General features: G+C 42.2%; 2 protein-coding genes across 2 annotated transcripts in view; both read left to right on the top strand.

Annotated features, from left to right (window-relative positions):
* Positions 1-17,390, top strand: part of flvcr1 (FLVCR heme transporter 1) — a 31,411-nt gene extending 14,021 nt beyond the window's left edge. Inside the window, exons 4-10 of the mRNA XM_028820503.2 lie at positions 716-783; positions 1,960-2,063; positions 3,029-3,139; positions 10,027-10,132; positions 13,150-13,261; positions 14,937-15,004; positions 17,100-17,390. Of these exons, the coding sequence (XP_028676336.1) occupies positions 716-783; positions 1,960-2,063; positions 3,029-3,139; positions 10,027-10,132; positions 13,150-13,261; positions 14,937-15,004; positions 17,100-17,186 (656 nt within the window). The 3' untranslated portion in view covers positions 17,187-17,390. The remainder of the gene's footprint in view (positions 1-715; positions 784-1,959; positions 2,064-3,028; positions 3,140-10,026; positions 10,133-13,149; positions 13,262-14,936; positions 15,005-17,099) is intronic.
* Positions 17,391-23,474: 6,084 nt separating this feature from the next.
* The window catches only part of vash2 (vasohibin 2), a 41,715-nt gene continuing 40,671 nt past the window's right edge, over positions 23,475-24,518 (top strand). Inside the window, exon 1 of the mRNA XM_028820907.2 lies at positions 23,475-23,620. The gene's annotated coding sequence lies outside the window, so the exon portion shown is untranslated. The remainder of the gene's footprint in view (positions 23,621-24,518) is intronic.

Here is a 24,518-nt window from a genome sequence, read left to right as displayed (position 1 = left end):
ATCTGGGTTCGCTTCCCGGGTCCTCCCTGCATGGAGTTTGCATGTTCTCCCCGTGTCTGCGTGGGTTTCCTCCCACAGTCCAAAGACATGCAGGTTAGGTGCATTGGCGATTCTACATTGTCCCTAGTGCGTGCTTAGGGTGTGTGTGTGTGTGTGTGTGCGTGCCCTGCAGTGGGCTGGCACCCTGCCCGGGGTTTGTTTCCTGCCTTGCGCCCTGTGTTGGCTGGGATTGGCACCAGCAGACCCCTGTGACCCTGTAATTGGGATGTGGCAGGTTGGGTAATGGATGGATGGATGGATGGATGGGTTTTTATTGACTGTTTGTGAAACTGATCTTCTGCGCCTCGGATTTGCACAAATGTGAAGCATACTTTGCACCTGACGGTATTTTCACTCACTCCTCTTTAACGTTTAGTCTCTCGTTATACACGTCTCTCATACCACGTACTGCTGTGCTGATATCTAATGAGGCAGATGGCAGCCAGTGATTGAGCTGGAACTGGCCAGGACTCGTGACCAATAAGTGACTTGAGGCAGCTCATTTATTTGTCCCTCCGTTATTCAGAAGTTGATTTTTAACAACATACTGTCAGTTCACAGGTTTCTCATCCAGAATGCTGTGTCTATTACTGTAAACTATTGTGCCATTTTCAAACATTTCATCTATGATTGGAACAGAAGTGAACAGTACTAATATTTCTTTCTCTCCTTCTAGGGATAATGACGGGAGCTTTTTACTCCTTATCGACGTTATTAAATCAGATGATTATGACCCACTATGCGGTGAGTCCTATGCTGCCGCCTTTATAGCACTTTACTGGGACTGCTCTCTTATCTTTAGCCAAGTTAGATGTTTTTTTCTTCCTTTTTGTATTCTTTTGTGAGTTTGAGGAGTTGCTTTTTCTGGTAAAAGATCCATTTCCCGTTCAGAAACGAAGCATCATCTATCTGTCTGTCTTATCTGTACTATACAAAGCAAAATTAAGACTAGCTGAGCTAAAGACAAATACCAAGAATTAGAAAATAAAGTTTAAAGAAAAAAATAAACATGTAAACAAAACAAAAAAGAAATTAACCACAAACTTAAAAGTACAAAGAAAGGTGGAACCTACTAGAAGTAGACGAAACCTGGAAACGAAGGAGAAAGAGTCTGAAAAACTAAAACTACTAAACAGTTTAGTGACATGCCCTTCACCCTAAACTTGGCTTAAAGCAATAAAATGCAAAATGTGACGTAACAAAACACAGATTCTCACAAAGGTAGAAAAGCCATAACCAGTAATCGGTAGTTGAGCTAGCTGCCAGTAGGCATTGTTTTCATCACTGCAGTCCAAGTAATTGTTACAGCTATGGTCACCTAGGAAGGCTCTTAAAAAGTGAGCAGAGCTCATTCCAGGATTTAGATCACAGTGGTTGGGGTTTACATCAAAAATGGCCAAAGGGGAGAGCCCGGGGTGGATGTCAGGACAAAGCATTTAAGTGTGAATTCCGCCCCTGCATGTTACAATTAGAACATTAGAACAGTTGTAAGAAGAACTGGCCATTCTGCCCTACAAGCTCGACCATCCTGTTAATCTACATTCGCCATTAAAACAGAACAGTTGTGACGAAAGCAGGCCAGTGTCACCTGTCACACTGATACAAGCCACATGTTGTCCATTGCTTCTCTGGCATTTAAACACTCGTGGGTCTTTGGGCTGTTACTCAAACTGAATTTTACAGAATTAGATGTTTCATTATGCAGCCTTGGTCCCCCGTAAACCCTTGCACTATGCACGTATACTTAGAAGGTGCCTTGGTATGTTGCAGGGGACTTGATAAATAAATGTTTGTCTCAAAGGACATTGACTTTAGTAATAAGGCTCCTTTTAAATCTCGGTGTTTCTTGTCTGTGTGTCTTTATTGTGTTCTTGCTTAAACACATTGCACCAACTATCTGTAATGTATTGAATTCTTTAGGATGAAGAGGTGAATGCTGGGCGCATTGGCCTGACCTTAGTAATTGCTGGGATGGTAGGCTCGGTTATTTGTGGTTTGTGGCTGGATTACACCAAAACTTTCAAGTAAGTAGAGTTCTTATGTAATGGGCAGCTTTCTCTTTCTCTTAACCATTCTTTTGCAAGCTTTGTTTTTGGCTGTGACACTTTGGGATCAGCCTTCAAACAAAAATAGACCAAAAAGATCAAAATGCAAAGTATTTGTCACTGTGGCACCAAGGTTCAGATTCATGGCTTCTAGCTCGGTCCCTGTCACTGTGGAATTTGGACTCCCTGCCGTGGCTGTGTGTATGTTTTGCAGGTACTTTGGTGTTCCCAAATCCTGAAAATGGATGTCAGTTTACATGGCAACTCAAAATTGTGACTGGGTGGGCCCTTCTTTAAGCTTGAGCCACATGCAAAGCATTACAATGCTGCAGGCTTTTATCAAAAACTAGGCCTCCAGGCTTCAGATGAGGCCTAGAAACCAAAGTCTGCCATAGCTCCAAAATCAAGAAGCAGGCCAAACTTGAGCTAAGGCTGAGAAAGGCTTGAAGAGAGAGAGGGGAACTGTTTAAATAAATTAAAAAAGGAAAAAAAAAAAAAACCTGGCCCAAAATAGCAAACCCTGAAGCCTGACCTACAGCGGCTAATTTTTCTAAATGGACAAAACGTAAAAAATGCTGTGAATTTTAATGGAAGTTTTATGAAGGGAGAGTTTATAGCAAAGAGATTCAAGAGTTTTATTTGTCACACACACAGTTATATAGGTACAACGTGCAGTGAAATGAAAAAAGGAAAGTTTATTGTCTTTTTAGGCCTGAGGTTGACGTATTTTTCAGGCTGCTGCTAGTTCAGCATAGTTTGTGGTTGGGGATTCTGAAGTAATATGTTTACTGTATACACACATGTGAGTAAAACAAATTCCGCTTGCAACATGTATAGCTTGTGTGTGTATGGAGATCTGTCATACATTTGTGTCACTGATGTTAATCAAACAGGCAACAGCGCAGTTGATTAATTAATTTTGTTTGATTTGTTTTCTTTTTCAGGCAAACCACCGTAGCAGTTTATGTGTTGTCCTTCATTGGAATGGTTGTTTTTACATTTACTCTTAATCTTGACAACATCTACATCATATTTGGTACCGGAGGGATACTTGGGTAAGTGGCCTGATTTCTTTATCCTAAGATATCTGAGACATCAGGTTTTTTTCGTTTTGTTTATGCAAATATCGTCTGAAATCTGCTTGGTGTGTAAATAGACCGACGTCTTCTTTCAGATGCATGATTGCTGTAGGTGCTGCTGTATTGGAGTCAGCACTTCTCATTCATTTATTTTACATATCTACTTACTGAGATGCTGTGTTGGGATGGGGTCTCATCTTCAAGTGAAATATTGATTTGTTCAAGTTGTCTTAGAAATTTAGAGCAATTGTGACTAGAACAGGCCAGTCAGCTCAACAAGCGTGTTCGTCCTGTTCACCGAGATTCTCCAAAATAACATCAAGTCGAGGTTTAAATGTCCCTACAGTGCTACTCTCCGTCTCACTACTTGATAATTTATTCCATATATCTGTAGTTCTTTGGGTAAAGAAAGGCTTTCTAAAGTTTGTAAGAAATGTACTCTGCTGTTTCCCCATATTCTCGTTCAAGAATTTATTTTAAAGATAAGCTGAGGTCCATTTTACTGATTCCCTTCATAATTTTGGTCATGTCACCTCATATTCTTGAAACTGAAAAGGTCCTGCTCCTTCAGTCTGTCTTTAGGGCTCAAAGCTCTCAGTCCTGAATCCGCCTACCGTATATACTCGCATATAAGTCAGGCCTTGAAACCCAAAAAATCGAACATAAAATCAGACCCCGACTTATATGCGCCCGTTCAAAAATGCAACACTTTATTTAGTTATTTATTTTTTGCATCTTCTTTCCTCCTTCAATCTCTCATCAGTTTCTCAGACACATCAAATTTTGCTGCAGCAGCGCAGTTACCAGTTTCTTTTGCTACTTCAACGACGTTTAATTTAAAACCAACTTTATATTTTCATCTGATCAGACGCTCCATCGTAGATAAGGGATGCCCTTGTGATAAAGGTGTATGAGGGTATGAGATACAAAAAACACAAATTAGTGTAAACGTCGCTTCAGGATAGTTCAGGTATTACTGTGTGGTCACATAGGCACAATAGAGAGAGAGGTTAGGAGCACACGCTGATACAGCGCATTACTGTACCCACATAGAACAAAGAGGCCGTGTGCTCCGTGGTTACTCTCTCAGGTGGGCGTTAGCTGTTGGTACAAGGGATTATGATATGCGTGAGTTTTCCACATTCGACTTATACAACCAAAATTATAAAATACCAGAAGTTATACTGTAAAATCAAGCCCTGACTTATTCGCTGGAGAACTTAAACGTGAGTATATACGGTAGTTGTTCTTTTCCACACTTTTTTTTCTAGTGCTGCTACGTCTTTTTTGTAATATGAACAAAACCGTACACATTTGTTCAGGTGAGGCCTCACCAATGTATTGTGACAGTTCAACCTCCATTGACTTCTCGCTATATGACCTACCGTCTCGTTAATCTTCTTGATTGCTTCTGTCCGCTGTCTTCATGTAGATCATGGCGAGTCCACTGTGACTCCTAGGTACTTCTCATATGGGATACTTTCAAATCTCAGACCTCCCATTGTGTAGTCAAACCTAACATTTCTACTTCCAATGTGTAATTCTTTATACTTCTGCAAATCTGCCCAAGCCTGTATGCTGGCCAGGTTCCTCTTTAGTGATTCCCCTGATTTGGTGTTACCTTCCATTCTACCTAGTTTGGCATCCTCTGCCAACTAAAGCAGCTTGTTCTTTATAATCTTTTCCAGATCATGTGTTTATATTAAAAAACACGTGCTGATCCTGGAGAGATCATGACACAGCTGAATAAATGTCACAAAACATCACACATCATCTTATTTTATACTGAATATGATATGCAATACATTAAAAATTAAGAAGAGGAACAGAAAATAAAGAAGTGAGTTACTGGCACTACTGTTGGCTCTGTTGAAATGCCATGAAGAGTCTTTAAAGATCTAAGTACAAAAGATATAAACAGTAGATTTACTACATTCAGAAAGGGAGATTTTAACTGTGCCAAGATCCCTTTTGTAGTTTTATAGTTACATTATTTTTATGTGAAATTTATGATAAGTTCCTAGTCATTCTACTAATTCAGATCTTTGTGTCTTTGTTAATCTGCTAAGCATTTCTGTGCTTCAGAAGCAGCCATTTGTGTCCTGGCCATGCTAGTTTACTTGTTGCTGCCGCACTGCACGTTTTGACACAGCAGATTCTGATCCAAGTGTACTGATAAGCGACGACATATTGTGAACATTAAGTGAAGGACAGAATGCACACTCAAAGGTCCAGGACACTGCTTGAAGTGGGCTCATACTCGCTAGTACTTTCACTGCCTGATGTGCATTTTGCTGTTTGTAGCATTTTCATGTGTTTGTGAAGTCCGCTGTACTTATCAGGAGTCCTCACAACCTTTCGTACTTCTATTCTTTTAACAGGCTGCTATCTGCAGATAATTTTAGCAAAGGGGACCAGCTTATACCCCCCCCCCCCCCCACCACCGAAATCCCCCAAAATTCAAGCATTGTACCAGGAAATGAAAAGATTAAGGAACTTGGCAGATTCATAGTCAAGAATTTTGAGTAGAGTTTGATACGCTTGAACACCAAAATCAGAACGTCGGACAAAATTGTACGGTCATGAGTCTTAAAGTTGAAGAGCCAAAGCTAATTTTCCTAGTCAAAGATAAAACCTGCTGCAAGGAAAATGTTTACTTAGAAGAACATAAGAAATTTGAAATGAAAGCAAACCATTCAGGCCATCAGGCTTGTCTGTTTAGGTATTAGCTAAGCTATCCCAATATCTCTTCCAGAACCTTCTTTAAGGTAAGGGTGTTAAGGTTTCTTCTTCAGCATCAGGTATCGATAGTTTGTTTCAGGTTTCCACAACAACTCTTTGCATAAAAAAGTGCTTCCTGGTCCTAAGTGTACTTCCCCTCATCTTCCTCTGGTGTCCTCGAGTACGTGATTCCCCTTTAAGGTGAAAGAATTCTGTTGGATTTAGTTTATCAATACCTTTGAGAATTTTGAAGACCAGGATTAGGTCCCCACACAGTCTCCTCTGTCTTTTGGTAAATATATAAGAGCTTGAATGCAAGGCATACTGCACCATCATCTTATGTAGGTGGGGCAAGATGACATGATACACCACATGACCGTTAATGGAACCGAGGGCCACACAAGCCGAATACAAATTGGTGTTGTGAACAGCAATAAAACTTGCATAAAGATGAGATGATGTCATTGTCAAAATAATAAAAAATAAACTTGAAATACAAAATATTCATGTTCACGATTCTCATAAGTGATTTTAGAAAGAAAAATAAAAGGATAACAACCCGTCTATATCCTAGTTTAGCAAGGAAAACAGTAAGTAAGGTTGTGCATCTTTTGATGAGCTGAATAAAGCCATTTACAGTGGGGAACAAAAGAGGATTATGGGATATGTCTCCACTCAAAGGGTGCTGCCTGTTTTCTTGGAGCTTCATGATATCAGCCCAGAGATCAGTTCTCAGTGTGTATCTGTAGGAGGACACATACCAGGATTATTGTGAACAAGGTGACCAGGAGCTGAAAGATGTGGCCAAAAGGCAGAATGAAGGGTCAAAACCAGGAAAACTATCAGAACTGAGGGGCAATGCCGAAAGATCAAAAGAAAGCAAAAGTCAAAGTCAGAAAGTAGTTGAAACCAAAAAGTCAATCTTACCACTGGGGCCAGTTTGAAATAGAAACTGAACTGCTTCTAAAGTGCACAGGTGTGTTGTATCCTCTGAGAACAAAAATAAAAATGTGATCGCTGCCATATTTGTCGTGCCACATCCTGTGACTTCAGAAACATGACATGTGCTGTTACTGGACCAAACTCAGAATAATGTCGTGTAAATAAAATGGTAATAAAAATGAATTTTTACATTACCAAGTAACAGTGATACTGCAAAAAAAATGAAAATTTCACACATAAAAACCACAAAACAATTTAAATACACGTCCAAGGTGATACCTAAATATTTCCAGACTTGGTGCGCACCATAGGAGTTCGATGGAGTCTTCAGATATACCACTAGATATCGTAGTAATAATTCTTTGCATTTTTATAGCGCTTTTCTCACTACTCAAAGTGCTCAGCAATTGCAGGTTAAGGGCCCAACAGAGCAGAGTCCCTATTGGCATTTATGGGATTCGAACCGGCAACCTTTCCGATTGCCAGTGCAGATCTCTAGCCTCAGAGCCACCACTCCACCACCACTGCCTACAGTCTGGGTAGACCGTCCACCGAGAGTGCGGATTTCTGCCGTTTATTCTACAATTACTTTTTCTCCAACAACATTTACTTCTATCACACGTTTTCCTCCAAATGATGTAGCGGGGCTACATAGTTAGTGTTGTAAAATGTCAGTACAGAGTGCATCTTGTTTCCATTGTCCTGTTTGCTGTTTATGTGTGTGTATCAGTAAATGCCGGGGACAGATGATGGAAGAAGACCACAGCCTCTAACCTGGAAAACACCTGTTCACAATTAATCAATTACAGCCGTCACAGGACTATTTAAGCCATCAGGAGGGAATAGAGAGAGGAGAGGAGAGGAGAAAGGAGACCATTTGTTTTCAACCACGTATCAACTTACTTGCTGTTTTTCACAACGCGCCTTTGCACCAGTTTATTTTTCATTTTGCTCGACTGTTTTTCACCCTTCATCCGCTGAGACCCCGGGGTCGATTTGTCATCCATCATACGCCGAGGAATCACGGTGAGGTTGCTCCATTTGCCTGGAAAATCAAACATCGCATTTTTGTCTAGTTCAGTCATCTGTATTCAGGACAGTTTTTATAACCGGACTCAAGTTCACGATCATTCCGTATCTCATTCATTTTTTGTTATTCGTGTTGTGTGTTATGTTACAGGGGCAAGGGAGGGTTTTGTTGTAGTTATATATGGTGGTGTCTCGTTGTTGATGTGGTGGAGGGATATTTACAGTATATTTATATATGTTTCTATTTTTGCATTTGTCTTGTTGTTACATTTAATACATTTAATCAGTATAATTTTACATATCTGCTTTTGTGAGTTAATATTTACACTGTCGATTGTGGGGAAAAGTGTACTTTGTTAGAGGTATGGCTTGATAGTTAGATTCATCTCAGTAAATTATCCAGGCCACAGGTCTTGGAGGTGTAGCTGCCGGCTGGGTAAGGGGTCGGCCATTACAATGATGTGGCTCAAAGTGCCTTACAAAATGAAGAAAGAAATAAGAAAAAATATACAAATAAGATTAAGCAATACTAATTAACAAAGAATAAAGTAAAGTCCAATGGCCTGGGAGGACAGAAAAAGCAAAAACAAAAACTCCAGAGGGCTGGGGGAAAAAAAAAAAAACAAAATCTGCAAGGGGTCCGAGACCACCCAGTCCCCCCCTGGACAGGCCACCATGGCAGATTTTCAAGTGCTAGACATGATTGAGGTTTTCAACATTGGCAGACGTGCTCATAAAGAGTTTGTTCTTCTCCATAGACAGACTGTTAATGAGCGACATTACAAAGAACTGCTGAGGCATCTAAAGGACAGCAGCAGGAAAAAAAACGTCCTGCAATGTGGCGCACCCAAAACTGCGCTTTGCACCATGACAACACACCTGCTGATGACTGAAAACAATGGGGCTGTTCCTTCGCAGCCTTCTTTATTTGCCCAGCGCTGCTCCCTGTGACTTTTTTTGTGTAGAATTGAGACTGAAGTGATGAAGATTTGCTATCATGGAGAAGAACCCAGGAACAAACACAGGAGGCTGTAGAAACGGTAATAGAAGATGAGTACAGGAAATGGGAGTAGCGCTGGGATGGGGAATTGAGCACTTTGAAGGTAACTTAAAGGGAACAGCTGTAAGTCTTTCTATAAAGGTTTATTTATTTATTTTATTTTTTTTCTCATCCCACCCCAGTGTAACAAATAGTGTTTTTACAGCAGTTGATTCCTATGAAGTGTTGTGGTCTGGGTGTCTTAAAGAACTTCCAAAAATGCCCACATGTGGTGGATATCAAAAATGGACAAAAAGGACATAAAGACCTGAACCCCAGCCAAGGGAGGAAATATGGCTGAAATAACAGGAAGTGCCATTGTGTGCTTGTAGATAATACTTTATAATAATAACATTTTTCCTTGATGTGTTCAAAGGAACTCAAAACATTTTTTTTTAAATCTTTTCATTTCATATCCTGCCCACTACCATTAGATGCATTTCCTTTTCTTCATCGCCATACCATAATGTGCCCAGCTGGGTAATACGTAGGCTGCTCGCTGTAAATCATACCCGCCAGACTGTGTAGGCTTATGGTTCTGTGGTACGGTAGACACCGCTTGTTGTCAGACATTTCTTGTGGGCTTTCCTCTGGTGAGACCCTGCCTTGCTACATGCTGGTATTTAAACGCTTTAAAGAACATCATCAGCATCATCATCTGGTGGAAATCATGTGAGATTCAAAGAAGGAGATGGTGGTGACGCAGCAGGGCTGAAGTTCACGTTGAGCAATTCACTGAAGGGGAGGTCAAGGACCTGACATACCACTTGGAATTAGTTCTGGGGAAAAAAAGAAAATTGAAATCTTTAATAGGCTTTTCCACATAATGGACTGTATGATTTTCAAAAGGATAAGAACATTTCTTGGCAGTTTTTTACATTAAAACGTTAAATCCGGTCACGAACTGTAAAGGATTTTGGTCTTGTTTGAAAGATTCTTTACTATAGAAAATGGCGATAATTGAAAACATGCGGTGCTATTAATTAAATGGAAATGCCATCGTGAAACATGTATCCAAATTCTTCATTTATTACCAGAAGATAAATTTGGTGGTAATTCTCAAATGAGTAGGAAGTAACAGATTTTAAAAATGGACTGCAGTCATTCTAAAGAGAGTGTGTTTCTTTTGCAGTTTCTTCATGACAGGATATCTACCTGTGGGCTTTGAGTTTGGTGTTGAAATCACATATCCAGAGCCTGAAGGAACATCATCGGGTATCCTGAATGCTTGTGCCCAGGTAACACATTTAGGAGGAGATTATAGTTTAGTCTCAGGAGAATTTTAGATAGATGGATGGATGAATTGTTAGCTCGAACTTTATTTGTCCCAAGGTGGGAAATTTTAACTTTTTACAGAACCACACAAAATTAAATATTTTAACAAACAACAACAACAAAACCTTTAAATACACAGCAAATTACTAAAAAGAAATGAAACATCTGACTTGGCTAAAGATAAAAAAAGCAGGCGCAGTGAGGCCCTCTAAAAGCAGATTGTCATTGGTATAAAGGAGCCCTAGTAACTTTTCTCAACACACTTCTGTTAGTTAAAGATCCTCAGTGTTAGTGTGTCACAGAGTGGACGTGTGGCGCTGTTCATAATGGGTTCTCTAGTCCGCCACTACCTCCAGCAGGTCCAGAGGGCATCCCATAACTGAGCCTGTCTTTTTAATTAGCTTTTTGATTTAGTGGGCTCCTCACTGTTGGCCTCATTTACTAAGCCATTTCTTTACTCTGTGAATTTAACAGAACGTGATTAGTATGTTGATGTTTACAGTGTATGGTTGCCATTTTTAAATTTTATTTTGATCTTTTTGACTTAGGCCTTCGTGTTACTTGTTATGCAAGATACCCACTCATTAAGGGGAATCTCCCAAAGTGCTGCACTGCAGGCTTTCCATTTATACTTCTGGCGGAGTAATCTAGGTGCATCATCAGGTGGTGCTGCCTTCTTGGGCTCCACGTACATGTTAATGTTATTAATGTAAAATTACCCACAAGTAATAAACAACATCATTAAAGTTATAATAATATATATATATATATATATATATATATATATATATATATATATATATATATATATATATATATATAAATATATATTGTGAAAGGGCACAGCCCGGACACAGACAGGAGGACACGTTCTTAAGCATCACCACACGTTTATTCACAACTAATATTTACAAGTCCTATGTGCACCACCACCAAACACCCCCACAGTCTCCCAGAGTCCAATATTCCTTCTTCCTCTCTCTTCACACACTCTCAGGCCTCTCTTCGCCCACCTCCTTCTCCGACCTTGTCCACCTCCTCACCCGACTCCAGCCTTGATTGTCGGGAGGCGGACCCTTTTATAGGCAGCTGAATGCCGACCACACCCAGCCACCTGTGACAATAGTCCCCCGCTAGCTGGGACCTCCAAGGGCCAGCGGACCGATCCGCGAGGACTGGCCTTCCTCAGTGGCAAGCCGACACTCCGTAGCCTAGGGCCCGATCCTGCAAACTCAAAAGAAAAACAAGGGCGGAGGCGTTGCCCTGACGCAGCCCCTCGGCTCGTCCTCTGTTGGGCCAACACTCTCGGCCCCGATCGGCAATCCAATGCTCCTTTTTTCGGCTTCCCAGCCCGACAAGTCCTCGGTCCTCACCACGGGACCACCAGCAGGAGCACACGTGCTCGTCTCCTCCCAGCCAACGGGTTATTCCTCTGCCTCCGCAGAGGACGGCCCTTCGAGGAATGCGCGCACCCATCTGCATGTCCTCCCGTGTCAGAGGAACTGGCTTTCTCAAGAAGATTCCTCCTTTCATTTTTAGACGGCGTGACGTTTAGAATCTGCCCATTGCAAGAGGGCAGACCCAGCGCTGCTGGTGTCCGGAGCTTCACAGGGTCGGTCTCTCTTACCTTCCCCGCTGTGCCTCTCCGGTCAGAAGCTCCTGCAGCTCGCCGATCCTCCTTTGCCTGCGGCTCCTGATTGCACGCCACTGCCATCCCTCCTGACTCCTGCGTCTCCGCCCGGAGGGCACATCGCTCGGCCGGCAGCGATAGCACAAGCTGCAGCTCTTCTTGCAGCTCCTGCAAAACTGCTGCCAAGGAGAGAGAAACAGCTGGCCGCGAGCTTACCTTTTGAGCAGCGCCACTCGCCAACTGCTCTCTATGGGCCCTTCCCTGCGGCCCACTCGGGTTTCTTCGAGGCACGAGACGGACATTCCCTGCTCCCGCCTCCGACCAATCATTGGCGAGAAAACAGGACACGCTGTCCAATCCCGTGCCTGTCACGAGGAGGGACTTCTGGTCAGCGGCAATCTTGTCCTCCTCTCTCACAGGGAGACGAGATTCTGGGCAGGTCCGCGGCTGCTGCGGCTGTCGAAGCTGCAGCCCTTCATTCTCGGCAGCTCCTCCTGCTGCCACCGCGTCTTTGACCCGCCCCTGAAACATAAAGTCCGACAGCGGACCGCTACTGGTCCGCGACTCTACATTTCCCTGCGGGGTTCGGTGCACGCGTGAGTGTCCCTGCTGTGCCGGGCCTTCCACAGACTTTTTAAACAATGCAGGTCCGCACCTTGAGCCAGGTGCAGCATCCTGCCGGCTACACCACTGTGAAAGGGCACAGCCCGGACACAGACAGGAGGACACGTTCTTAAGGATCACCACACGTTTATTCACAACTAATATTTACAAGTCACTATGTGCACCGCCACCAAACAATATTCCTTCTTCCTCTCTCTTCACACACTCTCAGGCCTCTCTTCGCCCACCTCCTCACCCGACTCCAGCCTTGATTGTCGGGAGGCGAACCTTTTTATAGATAGCTGAATGCCGACCACACCCAGCCACCTGTGACAATATATAAAAAATAAATGAAAATCAAAAACAGAATTAATAGCATAATTTGGACAGTAATATTTGAAAATCAACAAAGGAATATGAGACATGCTTGAGCCACATGACTCCAGTGAGAACATTTCAAATCTATGCAGATGGCACCCGGCCAAGTAGTGACATGACGTGTCTGAGGGGCTGCAATGATTAGGGATGCACACGATTTGTTTCCATCGTGTTTATTACTTACATGCATATATACTCTTATCTTCACTTAACTGCCCTTCTCAAATGTTTTAATGATTGTCTGAGGGCTTTTGATGAGCGACTGTCTGCTGGATTAAGTGGGTCTGAGATACATGTGGATGTTTTAGGCCTCCCTGTTTATTGATATGCCCTGCTAACCTTTCTGTTGTGTTTTCTTGTCTTCTTTAGTTGTTTGGAATAGTGTTCACTTTAATCCAAGGAAGTCTGACGACAAACTACAGCCCTTTGGTTGGAAATATATTTCTCTGTGCCTGGATCTTTTTGGGGATTATTTTAACAGGTCTGTTGGTCTACATCCTGTGCAGGAAGACCTTTAGATTATCCAATTCTTTTTATGTATTTTTATTTCATTTTAGTATAGTAAAGCTCCAATTTCAAATTCATTTAGTGAAAGAGATTTTAGTTAAGACTTAGATGATATAAATGTGGGTAGCTGTTCTATCAGCACGGTTAGCTGAATATTTATTAGAAATCGACCACATTTTATAGGGTTGTAGGGTCATTATTGTTCTGTGTACAGAGTCAAGTGAAATTATAACTTCCATGTGCTAATCAACATCAACAATCAACTGTCTTCTGAAAAATCTCAGAACATACATGTCATGTCGGAAAAATATTAAAGATAGACGTGCAAGGCACTATGTTATATAAAGATGTTATAAGGTGGTATATAATATATAGATGTAAAAAGCACTATATAATAGTTAGCTGTGAATAACAGTACATGATAAATAGATATGTAAGACACTTTATGATACGTGAAAGGCAGTATATAATAGATGTAAATGAAAGGTGCAATATAATAGATAGCATAGTTGGCAGGATTAGATAGGTAAGCGTAGTTGGCAGGATTAGAGAGAGAGAGAGAGTCCTTACTGTCACATGTTCACATGCCAGAGAAATTCTTAACTTGCATGGTCTAATTACACGCCACATGTCTCCACTCTCGGGTGCAGTCATTAGTGACTCGTATTACCTGAACTTAAAACTTCTATCTTACATACACAAACAGTCTCAGGATGCGTGACATTTAGGAGGCATGAAACACTTGGCCATGACAAATGCCCCTTTTATCTCTGCAGAATGTCCAGCGAGACAAAATAATAAAATGTCCCATAAATGGATTCTGTTTTCCTTCATTTATTATTTGAGTCACCACTCTGATACCATGCTAGGCTGTCCAAATCCAATAACTTTATAAATGTCCGTCCTCAAACACTGGACGCCTCACTTAAAATATACCTCATTTAAAACACTGCTACTGTAAATTCAATTGGGTGGGTTAATAAAAAATATTTTTCCTTGAAGTGACACTGAACCATCCTGCAGACTTGACGTTTAGACATGATAAGGTTCAGATGGTGAGGAATTGTGTTTACAGCTGCTGATTTCATTTACACAGCCGCATTTGTAAATGTGCGCAGGTCTCTGGGCTTGTTAATAGCAATGCACTATTTAAGAATGAATAGATGTGATCATTCTATTCACTGCCATGTGTCTGATGTTACTGAGTAAGACAAATGCCTGACCAGGATCACAGATGCACTTTTGAGATATTATTAGAGAAAAATACTCCGTAGCTTCTTCCTGCTATTCTATCTGTTTTGACGTTTTTATCACTTGCATTGACACATTCGCATATGGGCTGATAATTCATTTTTGCACAAGTCCAGTGTTACTTTACCAAAATAGGGTGTCACAGGTAGGACCTGTTTAAAGACAAGTGTCCATAAATCTGATGCCAACCGTATAATTAACCCTACAGCACTTTGTTGACACTCTCTTGACACTTCACTTAAAGAACAGATAAGCTTTAATAATAATAATGAAGCATTATTGTTATTATTTTCCATGTGCTATGTGTGTCCTTCATTTCTTTATGTACTGTTTAGGTGGTCTTGCCATTTTATGTTATTGTAACAATCTCTTTTAAGACTTTCCTTTTGCACTTGCAGCTTTAATAAGGTCAGAACTGAAGAGACATAATGTCAATATGGGAATAATGAAGAATGGGGGCCAATCCGTAAGTAATTTTGAAGAATAAAATTTGGTTTTCTGTTTCATTCTTAGTTGAAAAATGCTTTTTAGACATTGAGATCATTACCTAGTGATCATGTTAAGTAATTGAGGATAGTGTAATGCGGCTGTTATCACCCTTTTCTTGTGTGCTGGGCTCCTGCTTTGTCCTTCCGTGGTAAGTGGTGAGTTGCAGTGGAGACTTTGCGAGGGTATACGAGACGTTTCCTCTGTTTACAGGCCTCCCTTTTATTAACATGAGCTTACATCACTAACATGATTGTCCCACTTTTCCTAATGAATAGCAAGACATACAAGTTTATGTACCTTACCTTCCGTGTCGCAAAAAATCAAACAATGGGATGTTGGTGCCGGGTCTGTCTTGACTGGCATCAAATCATTTGATACCAACTGACAAAATACAGGCATAGAGTTTTAAATAAGTGAAGTGAGAGCCTCACAACCACCCAGTACTGACTATGAACTGCCTAAACTGGAACAGAAAAGCCTCGAGTTTAGAATCAAGTGGCGCTGAGCTGAAAAAGACAGACCCCCATAACACAGACAGGGTGTACAGATGACACACACGGCACAAGTCGGACACAAGAATCAGGGTCTGTCCAGTAGAACCATTGACCAGCAAACAAGCGATAAGATGATTTCCTCCAGACCTGTTTTTTCTTTTCACTTCTTTCAAACAGGAGGATCATTCTGTTGGCTTCTTTTCCTCAAAGTGGAAGGAGCTCACATAAAGATTCCTTGGTGGCTTTTTAAATGAAGCACCGTCAGGTGGTGGTCCTCAGTGGTGGGTGAAGATCAAGATGCTGCTCGGCCACATCAGTGTAATGTGCTTGGACGTTGATCTTTTTCTTTTATTATGGCCACCTAAAAGGGAGAAAAGGGTCCTGAAGTGGACTTCTGGTATCTCTTTACTGGTTTGCACCACACAGCACTGGATGGAAAAAAATCAGGAGTGGTCTCCTCTGGACTTTCTTGTATACTCGGATATGAGGATTGATATTTAAGGAGTAACCTGCTAGACAATGATTATATTTTTATATTCTGTACATTAAAGGACCATCAACAACAAATCAAATGAAATTAATAATATACTGAACATTTATTATCAAAGGAAAGTTCAATAAATTGGACAATAAAATAAAAAAGTGCCATTTCCGGTTAACGGAAATAGCCCAAAAGATGACAATCTACGTTTTGTACCTAATACTTGTAGGCAGAATTTGGTTGACCAAAGTGAAAGCGTACTCAAGTTACCGTGTTCACACGGACACAGAGGCGTAATTCCAAAAATGGTATTTTCCGACTCGGGGAGGTCTGAAACGTCGATATTCATCAAAATCTCGACCTGGAATTTTTGGAGTGTTCCAATACTTATCATATGAGAAAGTTGGGGAGATCTAAAACATCGGAAGTCATCAAAATCTTGACATTGAATTGTTGGGCGATTACAATACTTTCCCTGTACTTCGTATACGAGAAAGTAAAAAACTCAAACCAGAACTGCAAATGAGTGATTTAAAAACAAACAAACAAAAAAAAAGACGTTCCTCATTTTAATGGTGACAATAAGGAGGCCCCCTCACTGAACTGGACAGTTGACATTGGTCACATGTACACACCGCTGAGAACACTGCAGGGCCATTCAGCCCACCCTCCGCTAGAAGGAAGCCTGCAGCACTGGCACAAAGGCAACTTCACAGTCACAAGATGAAGAATTTTTCTAGATAAGTAGAAATATTGAGGATATGATAGAAATTGAAAAAACGTGCGTCGAGAGACAAAGCTGAGGCTCCTTCTAAACATGGAAATGATAAGTTAAATGAGCAGGTCTTTCTTGACAACTTGTGCCACTAACCTGACATCGACCTGTTCCTTGGCATGTATAGTGGGGTTGCTGCAGGAATACAAGGCAACAGGACTGCTTTTGTGTGCCAGTCGTTCCCCATAGCAAAGCTCTGTGAGTTGTTTTGTTTAATTTAACTGAAGATGTTTTGTTTTAAGATCTGCAAATGTTTCAAGATGGCTGCGGTTCACGTTGAGTACTCTGGTGACACTCTCTTTGTCTTTGGCCTTTTGTGTAGGTGGTTCTCATTGAAAGCCCACAAGAGCCTCACGCAAATGGCATTGTACATTCCTCAACAGACACATCCCGAGAAACGTCAATCTAAAAGTGACGACGGGGAGCGATGGAGAGGAGAGGAGGCCCCGTATCCCTACGTGCCACCTGGTGTGCGTTTCTTATTTATTTGTCATGTTAAAGAACATCATGCATTTTGTTATTCATATGGTTTGATTTTTACAAACCTCTTGACATTCAGTGGATGAAGCGGGACATCTCCCAATAAAAATATTATTTATTTATTTTTATTGAATGTTTCTGCAGTATTTTAGGGGAAGAAAAATAACTAGTTATTGAAACATAATATACAGTGGGTACGGAAAGTATTCAGACCCCCTTCAATTTTTCACTCTTTGTCATATTGCAGCCATTTGCTAAAATCATTTAAATTAATTTTTTCCCTCATTAATGTACACACAGCACCCCATATTGACAGACAAAAAAAAAGAATTTTTGAGACAACCAGGCATTGCTCATCACTTGTCCAATACAGTCCCCACAGTGAAGCATGGCGGTGGCAGCATCATGCTGTGGGGGTGTTTTTCAGCTGCAGGTTGACTGGTTGCAATTGAGGGAAAGATGAATGCGGCCAAGTACAGCGATATCCTGGACAAAAACCTCCTCCAGAGTGCTAAGGACCTCAGACTGGGCCGAAGGTTTACCTTCCAACAAGACAATGACCCTAAGCACACAGCTAAAATAACGAAGGAGTGGCTTCACAACAACTCTGTGACTGTTCTTGAATGGCCCAGCCAGAGCCCTGACTTAAACCCAATTGAGCATCTCTGGAGAGACCTAAAAATGGCTGTCCACCAACGTTTACCATCCAACCTGACAGAACTGGAGAGGATCTGCAAGGAGGAATGGCAGAGGATCCCCAAATCCAGATGTGAAAAACTTGTTGCATCTTTCCCAAGAAGACTCATGGCTGTATTAGCTCAAAAGGGGGCTTCTACTAAATACTGAGCAAAGGGTCTGAATACTTAGGACCATGTGATATTTCAGTTTTTCTTTTTTAATAAATCTGCAACAATTTCAAAAATTCTTTTTTTTTTTGTCTGTCAATATGGGGTGCTGTGTGTACATTAATGAGGGAAAAAAAATAAATGATTTTAGCAAATGGCTGCAATATGACAAAGAATGAAAAATTGAAGGGGGTCTGAATACTTTCCGTACCCACTGTATATTAAGTAAGTGTTTTAACTAGAACCAAAATGAATGATACTGTCAGTGGCAGGTACAAGATTTAAATTAAATAAAATTATTTGGTTAGCTTGTTTGATAAAGCTGGGAGAAGGAGCACCGCTGAGTACATTTTAATATTTTTTTTATTGTGTTCTTATGTTTAACTGTTCTCAGTTAATGGACAAAGACAATTAAGAAGGCAAATAAAGTACAACAGTATTTCCTAAAAAGTCGTGAATGCCAGTCTGTAGTTGGCATGCTGGCAGTGCATCCCATCAGGAGTTGTGTGTAGCTTTGGGCATCACATGGCTGGTCAAAACTGCTGAGAGAAGATGAGCCAAATGTATCTCCTGAAGTGAAAGGTATGTGGCGAGGGGGCTACACGGGGTCCATTCACACATTTAACCCAGTTGGGAGAGCGAAGGCCTGTCTCAACAGCAATTGGAACTGTCTGTGGATTGGTACCAGTCCGTCACATGGTATGCACACAACAGGTCGATTCCAGACTGCCTTTAGGATGCAGAAGGCACCAGAGTACCCAGGGAAAACTCGAATGGACACAGGAAGAACGTGCACACTCCCCACAGAATGACCAGGCAGGGATTTGAGACGATGCCAACCTCAGCACCGCCATGCCATCCTATTTATAATCACGTGGGCTCCAGGAGTCTACATACTGCGCACACAGGAGGGAGGGTATTCCTCTTACATTGTTAAAGGAATATCCACCCAGACGTGACGGTGTTTTACATGTTACTTACCTCATGTACTTTCTAGTAACTTGTGTCCCATAATCCACGTGTTTGTTATCCACTTATGTGCTCAAAACCCATGCATTCTTTACTAAAGTAGTATTAAAAGTTTGGAATACTCAGCAGATGCACTCCCATAATACTGTGCTTTTGAATTGAAGATCTGCCTCATTCATTGGTCAAGAGTCCTGTGTCTTTGTTTTGTGGTATTTTTCATTTATTGTAAATTTTGTAATTTCCTCCACTCTGTGTTTTGATTTTGCTCTCATATTTTTTTGTAATGTTTCTAGTTTTGTCCCGGTCCCCTTTTCCTACTAGCAGATGTCACTTGACGAGCCCCATTTACACCACCTGACTACTTGCTGTGACATTAGCTAACCTGGCTGTGCTCTTCGGCTCCCTTTTGTAGGTTTGTTTGTTTTTTCCTTTTTGCTTTTTGTTCATTTTTTTTTCGCTCTTTTGTTTATTGCTGACTTGTTTTGGGGTTACTTACCATTTTTATTTAAATTTTGTTATTTTGTACTTTCATTTTTTTTTCTTTCCTTGGAATTTTAAAATTATTTGGCAAGTTTGTCATTAAAGTCTTGTTTATTTAGGCCAGTGGGGTTGGCAGTTGCCCTGTCCTTTGTTTGGGATTTGTCTCTTTAGGCCCTTTTTTGAGTGTTTAGGCCTGTGCCCCTCACTTGTGTACATTTTTTTGGACTGAAGCATACAAGCCTAATGGGCATGCACGGTACAGCTGCTGCTGTGCATTTTTACTTCAGGTTACAAAAGTCCTCAAGACCCCCAGACGCTCATCAAGTGGAGGTCAGCTCCTCCAGCTGACTTGTTAAGCCCCTGAGATTTGACCCCATTTTAAGAAGGATTACAGTACTGTAGAACATGGCAGGAGAGTCTGAGGTCAAAACTAAAGCAGAGGAGATTTAATCCTTGGGAACTGACTTCTTAAGTAACTAATTAATTAAACTCGATATTTCGATTCATTTCTATGAAAGAGCTCTTCAAAATGTAATGTTTAATGGTTTTAAGTACATAAATGGGAGTAGAAACGCATTGCTGTTTGATGAGGGATAACAAGAGAATGTCTGAGGGGCTTTAAAGATTATGGCTCAGCAATATTCTGTGAAGTCCATGCTGGGGTCCGGACCACCCGCTGTGGCACTTCATGCCTGCACCTGCTTTCACATGCAGCTTGGAAATTCCGAGGAGGAGTTTTCTGGGATTTATTAGTTCACACGTACTGTTATCAGGTGTTAAGGACACAATGGATTATTATGAGCACAAGAAATGTGGGAGATGATAACACGGCCAAAGAAGGTGGTCAGGGACAAGCAAAAGGGTCCATCAACATGGAGCAACCAGAACAACAAAGTCAGGGAGATGTTCTAATCAAAATTCAGAACCCTATTGCTAGAGACTACTGGGAAATGAACCTAACCAAGGGATACAGCAGTGTGTGATCGCTGCCATATTTATGGTGTCACCTCTGATGGCTTCATCATTGGCAGTGGTCATGGTCAAGTGACAGGAACCAAGCTGGCATCACATTTAACAAAACATAGCAGAAATGAAAAATAACTTTTATTAAAAGTCTAAATTAGGTCAAAACAGACATTAGCACACCAGGGAGACCTGGCAAGTATTCATAAATGAAGCCCAAACCATAGACACAGGCACATGAGTGGGCACCAAGTCCAAGAACACCCACTGGGTATTCATTTATTTTTTTTTCTTTGTCACAACACTATGGCTCAGAAATTGTAGATTTAAAGGTGAACATCAGACACTTTCTGGTCGTCCAAGATTGCGGATTCATTCACAAAACAAGTTGTGCTCCTCAGACGTTTTGTTAGTGTGCGCCTACGCTTCTGTTCTTAGACTGCGAGTGAAGGATTATGTTTCTGGTTCAGGTGGTGGGTTATTCAGATTTTCAGGTGCCCTCCAGTTTGGACAGCTTTACTTTCACACAAGGAGGTGGGATAAAGTCAGTTTTGGCTTGAAGTGGGCCAAAACGACCTGGAAATGCACATCCTTCAGATGAAACCCCCAAAGTTACCTGAGCTAGTGTGGACCAGCACTGGGTGGGATGGCCGTCCATGGCTTGGCATAGTCACAGCATCGGTCATCTAACCAGCTTCACCAGACACAAGGCATGAATGGCCCAGGACGGGACACCAGTCTGTCACAGACGCTCACAGGCGGCGAGTCACCAGTCAGTTTGAGCTAAAATGTAAGAAAGAAAAGAAAAGAAGAAGAGTCTTCATCATCCAATGAGAGTAGGAGCAGCTGACTTCCCACAATGCATCAGGATGCCACATTGGTCTGTAATTAGCACATCTGCACAGCCCACTTTACTGTCACAGCACTACCAGGACCCAAACGTCATTGTCACTGGTGGTCAGGTGACCTGGCAAGGCAGAGGGCTGCTGGCTAACGTCCTACCTGAGCGAGTGATGGTGAGTGTGAAGCACATCATGGTGGTCTTCATTACAGAAAGTTCCTATATGAATAGCATTTCCATTGTGTTATATAGTGCCTTGTGAAAGTCCCGACTATGAGAGGCACTATACTGTATAATGTAAATTATTTTGAAAAAATAAACATTGTAAGGCACTATATAATAATAATATTTCATTACATTTATATAGCGCTTTTCTCAGTAATGTTAGCTGGTTTATAAAATGAAAGATTGTTTTGTATAGTGCCTTGCATCATTGACAGTGAAAGGCACTATATAATGTTTGTAGAGCCTGTGCTAAAGAAAGTTTGCTTGTTATAAGGACTATGAGAGGACATGCACTTTGTTGCTTCAATATAAAAGAAATGTTTATTATTTAGTGCGTTGTGATGATGCAGACTGTGAAAGGCGCTATACTGTATATCATGCTTGTTAGTGCCCCCTTATTTGGAGTTTTGTTGGAACTGTGTGCCCTCTAGTGGACTGGGAGTTGAAATGCAAATCAGAGCCATTATCTCTCTGGATGGCCTGGCAGAGTTGCTTAACCCTTTGATTCTCCAGGTATCTACTTGTAAGGCACTATATAAGGGAGCTACATAACAAAGTCTGCACTGTCAGTGCCTTGTGTCGGTGTGGTGCACTATATAATATTTATTTGTTCAACATAAAGTTTACATTGCATTATATAGTGCCTTGTGACTGTGCTAAGAGAGGCTTTGCCATTTACTTACTTAGATGACGCTTTTATCCAAAGGGGCTTACAACATGTGAGGTACAACAGGCAGGTGAAGTGACCTGCTCAGGGTGACACAGTGGTGTCAGAAGTAGGATCTGAACCCACAACCGGAGCGTTTGAAGTCCAAAGCCTTAACCACAATGCCACACTGCCTGCCATGTCGAGGCACTATATGCTGTTAGTTGGTTGTGCTTTTAATACAGTTTGCATTGTGTTATATAGTGCCTTGCAATGACAGTCCATATAGATAAAGCATGCTCGTTTCACCATAAACAGAGTTTTGTTCTGACAGTTCGCCCTCTAGTGGACTGGTGACAGAGTCACTTAATCTTTTGGTCCTCCATTTGTGACAACTATAAAATGGCCTGCTTGTGCGTCACTACAGAAAGGCGCTATATAAAAATTAAATGTTGTTTTTTTGTCCTTGGAGTTTGTGTTTTTTTTTTTTGTTTTTTTTTTTGCAGCGGGTGGTCCTTCAGCAGATTGAGTGTTGGGCTGCAGCTCACAGCTGTTAACGCGTGGTGTGCCCCCCGAGTGAGTCATTTAACACAAATATGTGTACACATATAACCTTCCATCTTTAAGGCAGTACAGAAAGATCCCATATAAAATAAAGGTGTTCTGTTCAAGTTGGCATTAAAGCTGCAAGACAGTGGGCACTACAGTGGAACAATCAGTCGTGGGGGCTGCCAGGCGAGGGTCCACATGAAGACTCTGGCCAGCATGTCTTAAAATCAGGGACCTGAATTAAATGGAGATGTAATGTGATGAGGTCCATGAAGCAGCTTGTCGTCACCCAACTGACCAGACCAGGAGAGTGGCACGTGCCCTTGTGTGTCTGTGCGCCATCACCAGCCCCTCCGAGCCCTGGGACACGTGCCACCGGACAGATGTCATTTATGTATGTCACCTTATTCCTCGCACACTTTGATCATCGAGGTTTTCATAAAGCAGGCAGTCAGAAGATGAAGTTCATTAGGACAGCAGGCGATGGCCCAGCACTGGCTGTAAGCACGTGCCTTGTGATTACCCAGAGCAGTGCCAGTGTGAATATTCCTTCTTTTTAACTCCACACAGCTGTGCTAATAGCAAACCCACAGAGTGAGGGGCTTTGTGCCCACTTTCCGACTTGATTTTCAGTCCTTCCTGTCACGTGCACTCCTGATGTGTCCATCTCGACATCTTTCACGTTGCAGTTCAACCCCTGAACAGCAGGTGGCAGCAGATCGATTTGCAAGGCGTGCGCGTCCCGTGACGCAAGAGGGCGGAAGCCGGAAGTTTATGGCACAGAAGACGCGGGGCTGCCGTAGGAGAGAACGCCGCGGCGTCTTGGAGCCCGAGTGCGCTTTAAGGTATAACGAGTCCGTTGAGGTTCACTTTTCACATGGCGCACGTGTGCGCTGCCGTCTCTCGCCATTCCCTTCACTTACCTAAAAACACACGTCCGGCGCGCAGACTGACCCGAACCGGAGCATCTCCGGGCGGGTGGGCTTTTCTCAGTTAACGGAACCGTGGCGCTTGGGGCTTTCGTTCTGTGTGACGGTTTAGGCTGAGGCCACGGCCACTCCCAGCGCTTCATTGCACTGTCAGACTGCGGGGGGCTACGAGTGTGCGGTCCGCCCAGCTGGGCTCGTTTGCGCGAAGACGGAGGCCGCGCCGACAGTCTCGTTACTTCTTGTCGATGTTTTGTGATTTTAATGAAACGCCGGGCCGCTAAAGTAGAATGCAAATAAATGTCACGATAACGATAAGGAGCAGGTGATGGTTCTGATGCTTTCTGAAATCTCTGCAAGTATTTAGTGACTTCTGGTGGCTCATCCATCCACAGCAAGCAGTTGTGTTTTCTGCGTTAAACATCCAGCTTTTGACGTGGAGGGCGCCGCTCGTGTCGTGATGTTAAAGCGCTGCTTTCGTGTGGGCAGAAAGATCTGACAGTTTGACGACCTCCGCGGCTGACTTTGTCCTGCATGCTCAGCCCTGCTTGGCCGTGTCCCGCAGCATGTTGTCGCCGTCATAGTCCTCGTCGTTCTCCCACACTTCACCTCCTTGGCGTTCATCCCGTGCTGGGCTCGGAATTCCATGAAATTAACGGTTAAGCCTGAAGAAACTGAAATGTCCTGTCGGAGGGCCATTTTGAGAGGCCCTCTGACACGGGAGACGTGTAATAAAATTCTAGGTGCGGACTACCTTACCTGGGTGAGCTCCTCCATCACGCCGCTCCAGTCCGCCCACTGACTGGGGAAATCTCGT

The sequence above is a fragment of the Erpetoichthys calabaricus genome, chromosome 15 (assembly GCF_900747795.2).
Source record: "Erpetoichthys calabaricus chromosome 15, fErpCal1.3, whole genome shotgun sequence".
In the NCBI taxonomy this organism is placed as follows: Eukaryota; Metazoa; Chordata; class Cladistia; order Polypteriformes; family Polypteridae; genus Erpetoichthys; species Erpetoichthys calabaricus.
This window is presented reverse-complemented; position numbering and strand designations above follow the sequence as displayed.